Source organism: Lethenteron reissneri, chromosome 26, assembly GCF_015708825.2.
Source record: "Lethenteron reissneri isolate LAM-NWPU_2019-01 chromosome 26, ASM1570882v1, whole genome shotgun sequence".
Classification (NCBI taxonomy): Eukaryota; Metazoa; Chordata; class Hyperoartia; order Petromyzontiformes; family Petromyzontidae; genus Lethenteron; species Lethenteron reissneri.
In genome coordinates, this window is record NC_083804.1 from 18,536,705 (window position 1) to 18,552,015 (window position 15,311).

General features: G+C 43.1%; 1 protein-coding gene across 5 annotated transcripts; it reads left to right on the forward strand.

The window, feature by feature from the left end:
• The first annotated feature begins 540 nt into the window (after positions 1 to 540).
• Positions 541 to 14,110, forward strand: LOC133347773 (OCIA domain-containing protein 1-like). 5 transcript variants are annotated; one of them, XM_061560369.1, is made up of 8 exons: positions 541 to 756; positions 3,678 to 3,762; positions 7,049 to 7,150; positions 8,271 to 8,466; positions 8,981 to 9,090; positions 9,773 to 9,838; positions 10,710 to 10,841; positions 12,821 to 14,110. In XM_061560369.1, exons 3-8 carry the CDS (start codon positions 7,072 to 7,074, stop codon positions 12,856 to 12,858), a joined length of 621 nt encoding a protein of 206 aa, XP_061416353.1. In that variant the 5' UTR covers positions 541 to 756; positions 3,678 to 3,762; positions 7,049 to 7,071; the 3' UTR covers positions 12,859 to 14,110. The 5 variants fall into 5 exon arrangements, with proteins under 5 accessions (XP_061416353.1, XP_061416348.1, XP_061416349.1 ...); XM_061560364.1 differs by having other exon boundaries at positions 542 to 781; XM_061560365.1 differs by having other exon boundaries at positions 544 to 781; positions 8,981 to 9,054.
• The last annotated feature ends 1,201 nt before the right edge of the window (positions 14,111 to 15,311 follow it).

The window sequence follows — 15,311 nt, forward strand, 5'->3', positions numbered from 1 at the left end:
TGTACCTGTCCCTCGGCTGCATCAGTCAACCTCATCGTATCATGTCAGATGGAAATTAATATTTTGAATTACATTGTTAAAGAAGATAAAGAGCACCTCCCTGTCACACTCCAAAGTGGGGAGACAAAAGCGCAGTCCCTGAAGGTCCTCAGTGATTCCACTGCTGGCAGAAGGGCCTCCGCTCCAGCCAACTCTTTAAGGGGATATGTATTTGGTCCATTATTCCACGTGCACCACTGTTTCCACGTGTTGGAAGAGGCGGGAGTACCCACATTTTACTCAGCCACACGATTGACTGCTGTGTTATCCAGTTGTGGGACAGGCCGGTGTGGAGGTGGCGGCTGGTGGTTTGCAGGGCGATTTCATTGCAAAATTTTGGTTTGCGTAACACGATTGGAACACTAACCAATTGATGATTAGCATAAGAGAGGCGTGGCGTCACCGCACATCACCACGTGATACAATTCGCAGATGGCACGCGCGACCCCCCCCCCCTCGCGAGTCACTGGGGCCGCTCCGATTGGTCGGCGGCGATCACACGTGACCCGGCTGGGCCAATGACGGTTGGGGGTTACGAGCGTGCAGGCGGAGGTCACTTTGAGGCCTCGCTGGGAGTTGGGAGAAGTTTTCTTTTTTTTAAACAGAGACGGTTTTGTTTAGATTAAATACAATACAAACAATACTTTACAATCAATTACCACGACAGTCGACTGCGATGTCTGCGCGCGGCGACGGCGAGGCGGCGGATGATCCCAGGCAAAGCGCGCACGGAGGCGAGCAGGTTCGCGTTGACGAAGAGCGTGGGACTTGCGGGGGACTCGTGGGGCCCAGACCTGGTTCACTTCGCTCCCCGTGACGGGAGACTTGCTACTGATACACTGTGGTTACTAAGTCTGTGGGATTACTGATACACTGTGGTTACTAAGTCTGTAGGGTTACTGATATACTGGTTACCAAGTCTGTGGTTACTAAGTCTGTGGTTACTGATACACTGTGGTTACTAAGTCTGTGGTTACTGAGATAATGTGGTTACTAAGTCTGTGATTACTGATACACTGTGGTTACTACGTCTGTGGTTACTGAGATAATGTGGTTACTAAGTCTGTGGTTACTGATACACTGTGGTTACTAAGTCTATGGTTACTGATACACTGGTTACTAAGTCTGTGGTTACTGAGATAATGTGGTTACTAAGTCTGTGGTTACTGATACACTGTGGTTACTAAGTCTATGGTTACTGATACACTGGTTACTAAGTCTGTGGTTACTGAGATAATGTGGTTACTAAGTCTGTGGTTACTGATACACTGTGGTTACTGAGACACTGTGGTTACTGAGTCTGTGGTTACTAAGTCTGTGGTTACTGATACACTGTGGTTACGGAGACATCGTGGTTACTGAGATAATGTGGTTACTAAGTCTATGGTTACTAAGTCTGTAGGGTTACTGATACACTGGTTACTGAGACTGTGGTTACTGATACACTATGGTTGCTGAGACTGGTTACTGATACACTGTGGTTACTGACACTGGTTGCTGAGACTGGTTACTGAGACTGTGGTTGCTGAGACTGTGGTTACTAAGTCTGTGGTTATTGATACACTGGTTAATAATTCTGTGGTTACTGAGATAATGTGGTTACTGATACACTGTGGTTACTAAGTCTGTGGCTACTGATACACTGGTTACTGATACATTGTGGTTACTAAGACTGGTTACTGATACACTGTGGTTGCTGAGACTGTGGTTACTGATATGCTGTGGTTACTGAGATACTGGTTGCTGAGACTGGTTACTGAGACTGGTTGCTGAGACTGGTTACTGATATACTTTGGTTGCTGAGACTGTGGTTACTAAGTCTGTGGTTACTGATACACTGGTTACTAATTCTGTGGTTACTGAGATGTGGTTACTGATACACTGTGGTTACTAAGTCTGTGGCTACTGATACACTGTGGTTACTGATACACTGTGGTTACTAAGACTGGTTACTGATACACTGTGGTGCAGAGACTGTGGTTACTGATATGCTGTGGTTACTGAGATACTGGTTGCTGAGACTGGTTACTGAGACTGGTTGCTGAGACTGGTTACTGATATACTTTGGTTACTGAGACTGTGGTTGGCTACGTACGGTGCGAAAGAAGTCCAACATATGCACGTGCTGTTGGGCAAGAGACTGGTTCTAAAAACGGTGATAGGAACGGACTGGTTTCAAAGACTGGCAACAGGGTTTTGTTACAGAGACTGGTTAGAGAGGTAGTGGTTACAGAGACTTTGGTGATAGAGACAGAGCCTGCTTGTTTAGCTTGCATTCTAAACCTGGTATATACTATCAGATGTAATACTTGTTCAGCAATAATCATGACAGATTCATGCTCATCGCAACCCTTTAACAATGATATTTTAGCGAAGGCTCTTAACAGCAGCTCTTGTGCAGCGTAACAAACTTCTAATGCCATTACGGCAATGTGAAAACTAGTATGTTTCATAATTGTTTTTTTACCCTTCTATCTGGCAACAAAACTGACACCTTTTTACAAGGAGTCATGTTTGCATATACCGCAATACCTGCAGTCATAATACAAACAAAAGACATAACTCTGATAATGTGTGCCTTTTGGCGTCATCTGGTCCAACCCATGTGAGACTAGGCTCTAAGGAAAGCTGTCTCGGGTGTGGACCAATCAACTTCAAGGACAGTGCACATTATCAGAGTTATGTCTTTTGTTTGTATTATGACTGCAGGTATTGCGGTCTATGCAAACATGACTCCTTGTAAAAAGGTGTCAGTTTTGTTGCCAGATAGAAGGGTAAAAAAACAATTATCATATTTGTATTGGCAAATGAGGCTCCCATAGTGTAGTATGTTTCAATGCACCTTTATCCATCTCTATAATGTGGTGAATCAACAATGCTATTTAACAAAACAATTTAATCTTGTTTATATTATATGAAACATCTAAACCTCAATTTGTATATGTTGATGGAAATTTTCCAGAACATTCAAAATTTCCCTAACTGAAAATACCTAAACAAATCAGAACCTTGACAGAATCGCAATGATAATCGTGGAAGATTATGGCATTTGTATTAATCCAAGTGTCTTGGCAGCAATTGCTGTTTAAGTTATTAACTTAGGTATAGAGATTTTCCTCTTCAATACATTGGTATACTTGCTGTTGATTCATATTTGTTTTTGGATTCGTCACGTGGTAGTTCCATGCCAAACTTTTTGTAGTTTTATGACAAACATAATCACAATTTAGCCATAAATCTACCACGTTGCCTAACCTGTGTAATGTGTGCTCTTGTAGCCTTCAAGCGGATGTGTCCATTTTGATTGACCCATGTCACTAAATATTCTGTCGGATGGTACACATGCAGTGTGGATGCCTGAAATACTTGCTGTTAATAATCATGAGCAACTCCCGTGTAAGCTAAAAGGATTCGGGCGGGGTGACACACGTCTCAATTGACTCAGCCTTAAATGAGTACCTGGTGCAATATCTAGTAAACAATTAGGCAGACAAAGGCGGCTGGGCATGGTACTGGCCACACTTGCCCCAATAGCCTGGTGAAGGCTATATGGGGGATCTTTGTGAGTCAATTACTTGTGTGTAATGATACTTATAAGTATGAGCTGGTGAGTGTATTTTCCGTCCTATTTTGTGTAGGCTTTTCAAGCAAATATAGGATATATTCCAACAGAAGAAGAAAGGAAAGTCTTGAAGGAATGTAAAAAGGACAGCATTTACCGTGGTACGTGTGAATATAAGAATATTAATATATACTGTGCTTGTTTGTGTGTTTAAGGTGTATAGCAGTGTCAAAGTGGTTCACTATGCTACAGTTCTGTAGTGTAATTCCTTAATCAGGTGATCACACTCAGGATGTATTCAGTTGTCTATAATTATGAATCCATATGAGGTTTATTTTCCTATAAATATTTACGTTTGGCAAGTTCAATTTGAGCCCAATTCAAGGCCCCCATCCACTAATTCAGCTCGGCCCACATTGTGTACCTGGATTAGTGTGATCAACATCAGCTGTGGAGAGACATAAAGGTAGCTGGCCATTTGTCAATCTGGCCATATTCCCACCTAGGACCCCATTCTAACCTATGGTAGCCTGGTCTCAGCTCGCTGATAATAGTTGAAATCAAGAATTTTATCATTGCTTGCATCTGAGAGACTGTGGCTCATACAACTGCAATGACTGCATTGGGTATGCAGTCCAGACCTCCCTAGAGATCCACAACAATCCACATCAGAGAAAGAGGAGGCTTATTGCTTAAGGAGATGGAATCTGTTTCGGTAGCCCGTGATCACAAATCACTCTTTAGTTCCATCAAATAGTCACTTGCAGCCCCTCACCTATCATCATCCTTAAGGGCAAGAATGATGATCAGATTTCCAAATCCTAAGGATAGGTCTGCAAGTTTGCAGAACATTTCTTTGAGGTATTGGGGAGGGGAATTCCACGGGGCAAAGTGGGGACAATCCTTCTGGGGCTGCCATGCCTCAAATATTGGCAGAAATAGCCACCCCTTGTGAGTGGCTGGCTGAGGTGCCATCTGTTGAGAAAACACGAGGGGCGATCCAGATTCTTGGATGAGGAAAAGTGGCCGGGCAGAGATGATCTCCTTAGTGAACTGCTGAGGGAGGGTGGTGTCAGTGTGCAAACTGCCCTACATGACATCATTACAACTGTCTGGGCCATGCAGTCCCTCCAGAAAAACGCGGAGTTTTTTGGTGATTGTTGCGGGCAAAAATCGTTGATTATGCGGCACGTTTTCTTAAAAAATGCGATGGAATATACGGGATATTTATGCAATTTTATGCAATTAAATTGCGGGAACTTGCAAAAACTGCGGTTTGATGAAAAAGAGAAAAAAAAGTGATTCCCCCAACACCCTATTCACTCGGCTACTACTTTAATGTAAAGAGTCATTTCTTATTACTTCCTATGATAAGCAAGTATACTACATCACAGAAAGTGCTGGGAATATTTAAGTTCTCATCTTGTTTTATTTCAGACCTTAACAAACAGATGGCTCAAACTTACAAAACATTGAGTCGAACAAGTTCTGTAGCTTTACAAAATGAATATGCTACAACTTCTGTAAAAATGAATAAATAAAATATGAAAAAATAAAATGTGTGCTTCCTGTTTTACAGAGGTAGCTATACAAAACAGACATCTTCTGTTAAAATAAGTGTTTTCAGTGCACAGTAACGTAAGCAATACAGTAACAGTACAGTCTTACAGTAATGTAAATGTACATACTACTAACAAAAAAGTGCAATCTTACAACTGTAAAGTTGCATAAACTCCTGAATAAAACTAACTACGTAGCCTCTAACACTTCATAACGTTCCCATGGCAACAGGGGAAATGGCTGCGCTTGTGTGAAGTAAACGCAACATTTTTCAACTTTCTGCTAAGATATATGTGACTTTTTGCAACGAAAATGCGGGGATTATGAAATCATGCAAGCCCGCATATTTTGCGCGCGGAAATCTGCAATTTATGCGGCGAAAGTGCGGCGTATTTGAAAAAACGCGCCCCCCGCATAAATATGCGGACTTTGGCTGATTTTGCATGGAATCATGCGATCGCATAATCGCGTTTTTCTGGAGGGACTGGCCATATTATGGTTTCCACAGGATTAGAAGGATGCCTTGGTGGCCCCCCTCTTTTAGAAGGGGGGTCACACAGATTTGTAACAACTACTGGGGCATTTCCCTCCTCAGTGTGCCAGGAAATGTCCTGGCTGGGATTATTCAACATTGCCTTGCCAAGCATGCTGAGGAGAGGCTTTCGGAGTCTCCTTGTGGTTTCAGGCCAGGGCAGTTTTGCACAGATGATATATTCTCTGTCCGTCTGCTACAGCAGAGGTGTAAGGCATTACGCTGATGATCTGGTAGTTGCTGCTCACTGAGAAGGAGTTGGAGATTCTGCTGCTGAACCTGGAACATGCTACTAATAGGTGGAGCTTACCACCAGCCCCACCAAATCGGAAGCACCTGCCTGGGTATTTTGTATCATCCAATAACTCCACCCCCTCAACTCCCCATAAGTGATGGACCAATTTTGGAGCGAGTGGAGAGATTTTCGTACCTGGGTAGTGTGCTTATGGCCAACTCCAGCTTGGCAGCAAAGGTCTCACTCCGAATCAACCTAGTGGCATTATCTTTTGTCAGCTCCATGAATCTGTGTGGAAGCTGTGTGGTCTGTTACTCCACACAAAGCTCCGTCTCTTCTGCCTCCAGTCATGCCCTCGCTTCTCTTTGCTTGCGAAACGTGGACCCCTCCATCGGAACATCTGCTCTAGTTTGAAACTTTTAGGCTGGGCTACCTATGATCCATCTTGGTTTTAACCAGGCTGGATTGTGTGAAGAGCTCACAGATTCTTAATAGATTTGGACACATTCCCATGAATTAGCTTCTGGAAGGCAAGGATGCTTTGGCTGGGTCCTGTAGCCCGCATGCCCAAGCAGCTTCTGTTTGGCTGGATAGAGAGGACTAAACAGGTGAGGCATGGGCTGGGGAAGAGATGGACTGATGCGGTACAGGAGGATGTGGATCTGAGTGGACCAGTCGAAGACTTGTACAAGCAGTGACAAGATCAACCTCGATGGAGGAGGCTCGAGACAAGGACTCTACTGGGCAGCTGGAGGCAGGCGCCCTGCAACAACAATGGAGGGCAGTGCAGAGGAGTGACGCTCACAACAACGAGCGGAGTGCCGGGCGGCTAAAATGTAGCAAGGGGGCACAGGTGGTGCATCTGCCAATGATCTCAGTCAATCGATCCATGGCACCTGGGTCTGTCTCGTCACTTCCCGTCAAAGAACCTTCAACACTTCATGTGGCCTCGGAGTACACCTGGCCTGGCACAAACACTATGGTGACTTCACCTCCGATTAGTGGCGAATGGAGGCTGCTGTTAGTGTTGTAATCTGTGTGCATTTGTATCTGGGTATATTATGCATATGTATGCTTATTTGGGTGCATATTTAACAAGTCTACGTGTGTGTGTGTGCAGCGGTCCCATTGTCGTTGGCAGCCATGGCTGGGACTCACTACCTGGTCTCCATTGGGCGGCTGTCACCCTCCCCTCGTTTTGGCAGCATCCCCAAAGTATTTTGTATGTGCTTCAGTACTCCAACCATTTCGAGCTGACTTAGACTAGAGGGGATTTATAATTTAACATTAATTTATGTTTGTATAATGTTTTTGATTTCTCGAGTGAAAATATTTTATTTCTTTTTACTTCATTATTGTACTTTATTTTTGGTATAGCTTTTGTCATTTTGGTGACCCCAGGTCACTCTTACAATTGAGACTTATCCTGTTTGCTTGAGTTCTCGCCATGTTAAACAAAATTAGCTTGAATCTTTCTCAGCTTCCACCCGTGGAATTCTTTCTCAGCACTGTCTCCCATGGTTAAAGTTTGTGTTTTTTTACACCAATTTTAAGTTAACACGTAGGTTTATGCTGACAATATTACGATTCGTAATAGACTTTTGGGTTATACCACAGTGACCTGGCCAAATGTATGGTATAAGACCCTCTGCCCCCCCAACATAGCCAAACAACTCAAATTGCCAGAAGTACAAGCGTTACATATCGTGCCAATTATTATTTACATTTTAGTAGGTTGTTGGACAATTCTCGCTTAATTCATAAAAAACATTTTACGTCAAATGTATCATTTTTACCACCCTGTTGACATCTTTCATATCACTCCTATATTTTTTAATTCAGCGTCAATGTAGGGATGCCCGAGCGGGTACCATAGTGGGATGCCTGACTGTAAATTTAAATGCATATTTCCGTCATTCAACTTCAAGCTTGTGTCAGAAGCCCAGGACACACAGCATAGGTAAATGTCTGTAACATAACAGATTAGTTAGCTTAGTATATTAAAGCTAAATGGAGACGTGTGTGTGGTTTGGGAGTAGTGTTGCAGTGGTTATCACGCTGAACTATGATTCTGTGACATACATTCAATTCCATCCATGGGTCACATCAGTGTCAAATGATAGCTAAACCTGTGTCGGGCTTCCCCCTAGATTGACTCGGCCTTAAATGATTGACCTGTTGCAGTGTGTTAAACTTGAGCACTGGAGACAGATGCCCATTTATGGTTATGGTTAGATCACTCCCTCATTGATCATTTCAGTCTTAATAGATCTTCACTAACAGCCCTTACCTCAACAGCCTATATGGTCATATCTGGATCTTTGTCTTTTTTGTGTGTGTAGTTGCTGGAATGTTTGGCTACTTCATTGGGCGCATCTCTTACATTGGTGTGTGCCGTGACCGCATCTTGCGTCTGGAAAACTCCCCTCTGGCCAACGCCATGAGGAAAGGGGGTAAACTGGGACCTGCCATGTTCCAGGAAAAGTCCAGTGGGTGCGACACTCACTCGATCAAACTTAAAGCAGCACCTCATACGAGGCAACTAAGTTGACACATTCTCAATTCACACACACAGAGGTAGTTTTAAGGTGGATGCATAAACTATGCACATTTAAAGACAAAAGCATGGGACATCGACATGGCTGAGACAGGCATGGCCAAGTAAGAGACAGCTGAGACCCAAAACACTAACGGTTAAGACATATTGAAGAATTGCACTTATACAGCCAACGTGTAGATACAGTGCATGGCTGAAGATGAAATATGGTGCAATTTTCTGGCAATCGTATTGTCTAAAACAATTATTATATCCATGTTGCTCTACAACTGGGAGACATGTTGCATTTGAATCTGCATTATATAATTTAGTTTTAAGAGTAAAAATACACACAAAGGTGATTTCTGTACATAAAATTACACTTCTTTGTTTCCAGCCTACATATCTGAGTCAGTATGTCCCTGCCCAATTTTCTTACATTTGTGATTGCCTGTGTGTGGCGGCACATTTCTTTGTATTTATGTCTGTATGTGTGTGTGTGTTGTGAATGTGCAGTGTGGGCTCAGAGTCTTCTGTGTCCGAGGATGTGGACATACCTGTGCTGGACGCGTACGTCCCTTATGACGCAGGTGACGTCATCCCTGCTCACATCATGGCTGGCAATGGTGATAGTGGTGGTGGTTTTGTAAATGCTCATCCTACACATGATGCTGACATTTCTGATGATACTGATGACAACGTTAAACAAGCAGTTAATACTATGGTTCGTAAAGATGCAGACACTGATCATTCAGATTGGATTGATGATGTTTATCATAGTGATGTGGGTAATTATTGTTGGTGGTGATAATTTTTATGTTAGTGATGTTCAATGCTAAATCTAGTAATATGAGAACATTCCATCATTAGTGAAAGTGATGAATATTATGTTAATTTGAATACTGGTTGATGGCAATACTGTTGTCCCAATTGTTGCTGCTGCCAATGATGTTGATTGTGTTGTTGTTCTTGGTTCTTTCGGTAAAGTCACATAGAAGGGAAGTAATAAAATAATAAAAATAAAACATAATAAAATAATTCTCACGACGTTTCGGCCACAACGCAAGCAGGCGTCCTCAGGTGAAGAACATGTCTTTTAGACTCTGTCTTAACGACAGACATGTTCTTCACCTGAGGACGGCTGCTTGCGTTGTGGCCGAAACGTCGTGAGAATTATTTTATTATGTTTTATTTTTATTATTTTATTACTTCCCTTCTACGTGACTTTACCGAACGAACCAAGAAGATGAATCCCTGCAGTCACGAAAGCTTTAAATCGAAAAAAAAATGTGTTGTTGTTGTTTGCAGAAGAGGTTGTAATTGCTGACCAAAAGGTGACCGAAGCCTTCCCGCAACTCAATTCTCTTGACAGTGGTGAGACTTCCCATCCTGGATGCCATCTCTCTCATGACCCACAATGAGGGTGAAACTAGTGCATCGAAACTAGCGCATAGTTGACATAGAGGTGTAATAATTTATCCATGTGATTTGATCCATTTTTGCAATTCAGAGGTGAGATTAAATGTTTTTTTTTAAACGTAGATTATTTTTGTCACATTTTTACCATCTCTGAATAGTTTTTCAATCTGAACACAAAGATAGCTGGCCATAAGTGGTGCTGAAACCAACGCCACCATTTGCATTGCTGTCCTTAGACGTTGCTAACAGCACATTAGATTCTGTTCCGGATAAAGGGGGAATATTTTAATGTTTATGTGATCTGCTTAGCTAACAGTGCATTTGTTCTGCGTCGATATAATTTGTACTGTTTTGTCAGAAGACAAGAATGATTCCCCTAAGAGAAAACAGGCTCTCAGACTAGATGTGGAATTTTTGCGAGACAATTTGACCTGCGTATTGTATGTGGATGTGGTATGCACTGTATGGGGTATGCGTGTAAGTGGTATGTGCGGGCAGCTAAAGCACAGCATGTTGGCACAGTCGAGGTCACAGGTGGTGCATCTGCCAGTCATCTCAGTCACCCCATGGCACCTGCGTCTGTCCCGTGACCTGCCAGCGGGCCTTCGACATTTCACGCGGCCTCAAAGTGGCAAAAGCACTATGGTGACATCACTGCCACTTAGTGGAGAATGGCAGTTGTGGTGTGTGGACGGTGTATGCACTGTATGTGATATGCACTCTATATGGGGTACGTGTATCTAGGACGTGTATGTGACATATGGTGTGTTTGTTTATGTGATATATACCGTGTGTGTGTGATATTTGTTTTTGTGTGTGAGTCTAGATCAGCAAACGCGTGCCTACCTGTCTTATGATCAGCTGAGGAGCCAGAACCGTGATAACTTCGAGCAGTCACGGAGGCAGAACATGCCGCCCACAACCAGGCCACCCCCTCGTCAACCTGACACCAGCGCAGGTACTATTATATCATCACAACCTCGCACCTCACCTACATGTACACAAAGACAAAGATCCCCCGTACAGCCTTTAAAGGACTATTTTTAGCGAGAACCTATGAAGGCCAGCACGGCATACAAGTGTAATGGGTTCCGGAGACACTTGTAGATGTAACTTCTTTATTAACTCTCCAACACTCCAACTCTCCAACAGTCCTGATACTCTGTTACAGCCTAGGTACACAGCCTAGGTACACAGCCTAGATACACTACTCTGGCTACGCTCTGGAACTCGCCCTCACAAGGTCGTAGAGTCGGGAGTTCCAGAGTCCCACCACTGGCTTTCACAGCATCCCAGGGTCCTCCGATGGCTGGTCTTGGGTCTTGGGTCTTGAGCTACGACTGGCCCTGATCGTCCAGGGAGCTCCGCTTTTATGCCCAGTCCCCAACGAGGGGTGGGGCCGTGTGCGCCCCCAGATATCCGACAGAGCACACACAGCCCCCCCCTTTGGCGGCGCCAAGGGGATTAAGCGCTTGGGAACTCAACAACTGACGCCAAGAGGTTTAAGCATCTGACCCACCTGGGAACTCACGCCTGGTGCCAAGAGGCTTAAGCGTCTGGACCCGCCTGGGGTCCCAGAGCCCCCAGCAGCCCCTCCCTTCTTATGTCACTACACAAGCGACTGAATAGCCAACATCACACTCGATTTCCCTGGTCTCCCCCATTACTGATGTTTACACACTGCACCCGGTCAGGATTAGTCAACCTAAGGGAGGCACAGGACAGATTCAAATAACTACCACGGATGTTAGCTGTGGGCTAGGATTGAACTCAGGTTGCCGGGTGTATAGCACAGTGCACGTAACCACTAAACTACTGTACTCTTTGGGTCTTTCGGTCAAGTCACGTTAATAGAAATAATAGAGCACAATGTTTCGATCGCAACACAAGCAATCGTCTTCAGGTGAGAGAGAGAGAGAAAGCTGCTGAGACAAGGTCTTATATAGGCCTGAGATGGGTGCATCAAGGTAGGTGGGAGGAGCTAGAGATAGTCCAACCAGAGAGGCTCGGGCAGTGGACACCCAGCCTGTCAATACAAAGACATCCAACCTTGTAATTAAACTCAGAGAGTCAGTTAACATCGGTAGAAAGGATGCAAACATCATATCAAGTTAAGATTTTACCTGGTTAATGACGTCCTTTCAATGATTGCTCAATTTGTACCCATCTTCTCGGTTGAAGTTGTGTCTATGTTTATATATACTCGGATGGCTTCATGAACAAATCTTAGATGATAGCCAGTAGGTTTGCAGAGTACCTTTGTCTTGGAAAAATCAATATCGTGTGAGCCCACAGCGTTAAAACAATGATCAGCCACGGCCGAGGTATTGGTCTAAACTACTGCTCCACCAAACCCATAAGCACACGTGCAATCTACTACATATATATGCACACATATCACAACACGCATAGAAACATGCAAACACAAATATAACATTTAAATATATAGTTCAACATGTATTAATACAACCACACATACAATCACATAATGGACACAACCACCAATTATTATCTTGTTGGTTCTTTCGGTAAAGTCACGTAGAAGGGAAATAATAAAATAAAATTTTAGCATAATAAAATAATTCTCACGACGTTTCGGCCACAACGCAAGCAGCCGTCCTCAGGTGAAGAACAGGTCTGTCGGAAAGACAGCTGAGGACTGCTGCTTGCGTTGTGGCCGAAACGTCGTGAGAATTATTTTATTATGTTTTATTGTTATTATTTTATTATTTCCCTTCTACGTGACTTTACCGAAAGAATCAAGAAGATGAATCCCTGCAGTCACGAAATGCTTTAAATTACCAATTATTAGTTGCATCCATGCACTTAGGAGTACACTTCTACAGATGTGTAACATATTTGTATCAAGAACTGTGGTTAAACCTTGTGCTAAGACAGGTGCATGAATTCGATTGTGCCATTCCTTTCTCTTTGCAGTGAAGAAGAATCAGTATGGAGATGAATGGGAGGAATGATGGATGGGATTAAGTGACAATTCATCAGATTGCAGGGCGTGAACCATTGCATGGCTGGAATATATACATCGCACACATGAATACGACCACACATATACACAACTACACGTACATACACACACGTAGTAACACATACATTTTTATGCTGTATATATGCAAACACTTGTTAGGCAGTGCCATACAGTATATCCACGTAAGTGAATACAGCACCCCTATGTGTACTATTGCTTTTACATATGACATGTGCATGCATACACCCACACATGCGCACATGTACATGCACTTAATCATATAATTGCACCTCTATAGTATATGCGAGGCGGTACAAAAAGTTCTGAGTCGAGTACAGAAGAAAATATCAGAGACCATTTATGTTACAGCTACCTTTGGGTATATTCAGACAGCTAGGGGACCATATTCTAGATTGCTTTGTTTCTGTGCTTGGATGCTGACAGTCAAAAATCAAGAATCGTACTGTCATAAAAATATTGACGCTGAAGAATACTAATTGTGTAAATAAGAGTGCGTGAGCGTAGAGCAAATGTGTTTTATGACAGTACAAACTTATCTTGAAAGTGTATGGGGACAATGCATCATTATGTGCAGAAGTTTGGTGCTGGGTTACAGAATGTATTTATGGCAGTGAGATTCTTGAAGATAACTCCAGGTCAGGGTGGCCTGTGACTGCAGTGACTTATTAAAATATCCAGTCAGTGCAAGATGTGGTTTGAAAAACAACTGTGTTAGTGTTGTACTTTTAGCTGGCAGCTGAGGCACGAGTGTGGGATCGGGAGAAACATTGCATGATCATATGGGGAATGAACAAGATGTGGGTCCTCAATGCTAACATTGAGGAAAATGCAATTCTCATCACATTGAGGCACTTCCACATCCTGACTTTCCTTCTGATCAAGTAACCAGTGACTCGCATGTTTGTCAAATGGAACGAGGCTGTTTGGAAAGTGTTTATGATGTGAGGGATCTGTGGATGAACCTGAAAGGGCTAGAAGAAAAGTTATTTCTGGAGGGAATCGCGAACATCTGAAATGATGTTTAATGTTTTTTTGTGTACTGTGTACTATATATATTAGGCTTAACTGTACCATTAAGCACTTCATATACAAGCAACCACATTCACACACTCATGCGCAACACATACAATATAAGCATCAAAACATGGAATATATTTGTTGACCAGAGAAATGATGTGAATTGTGTTTAATAGACATGGAAATAAACACTTTTAACAGTATGAGTGTTTAATTCATAAATGGTACAAGCTTAAGGACAAGTCTTTCAACCTGACATTTTACCATGTAGGTAGACCTTTGAGATTTGTTATCTCATAATGTAAGTTCAGGGATGTAAAAACAATTGACACTTGGAATGGTATTCTGCATTTGGTCAACTTGGCCTTAAATGTTTGTGATATTAGTTAAAAGCACTGGAATGAAGGTGGCTGCCGGTTATACTGGCCACACCATTCGCTTATGCAGTCTGCTGTCATAGGGTGCTCACTTTTATTCTCAGAATATAAGAATAAGTCCAAAAGGGAATATTTGTATATACTCGGGCTGAACGATTTGGGGAAAATATCTAATTGCGATTTTTATGACAGATTGCTTCAGTTCAATATTCACTGTCTAATATATTTAAAACGTGTAGAGAACTAGTGTGATGACGTTATGCCATGGGCGCTGTAAGGTGTGATGATGTCATGTCATGAGCGCTGTAAGGAGACACTGAGAACGGGTGGATCCGAGTGAAGGGGAGGAGCTGCCCAAGGGGTACTTAAGGCGGACCCCGTGACGAAGGCGTGGTCGTTGTGGGAGCCCAGAGTGTGGATTGGCTGAAGGAGGTCTCTCCCGCTTGTGACCGGATGGTGTTGGCTGAACCCCCGTCCGGGGTCGACGAGTGGGAGAGCCAAAGAGATAGCCAAGCGTAGGGCTCAAAGAAGTCTGAGAATCGGCTGACTGTGAATGGGGCTCATCTCTCCTCGGCTGGGCGGTGTTGGATGAACCCCCGTCCCGGCCCGAGTGAGAGAGCCCAGAGGATAGCCAAGGTTAGGATGAGAGAACACCCACCCCCTGGTGTGAGCCAAGTGTTTAACCCGTGTTAATAAACGGCGAAAGCCCTTACAAGAAGTTCTGTCTCCACGTGGATCTACGACACAACACGTGATGGAGAATTACCACATGATACCATCAAAATATGAACTGCTCTATACAGTATATTCTCATGCAAGGATGTGAACTTAAAATATATGAATTGCTTTCAACATGTATTTATTAAAAGCATTTAATTGAAATAGAACAATCAAACTTAGAACAATTGTTAAGTTAAATAAATTAAGTTATAACAAAAATAAAACAATTCCAATAAGAAAATAGTAGGACTTTTCAAATCACAAAAAACCGCAGCCTTTGCGATTTACTAATCGCATTGTATAAAAT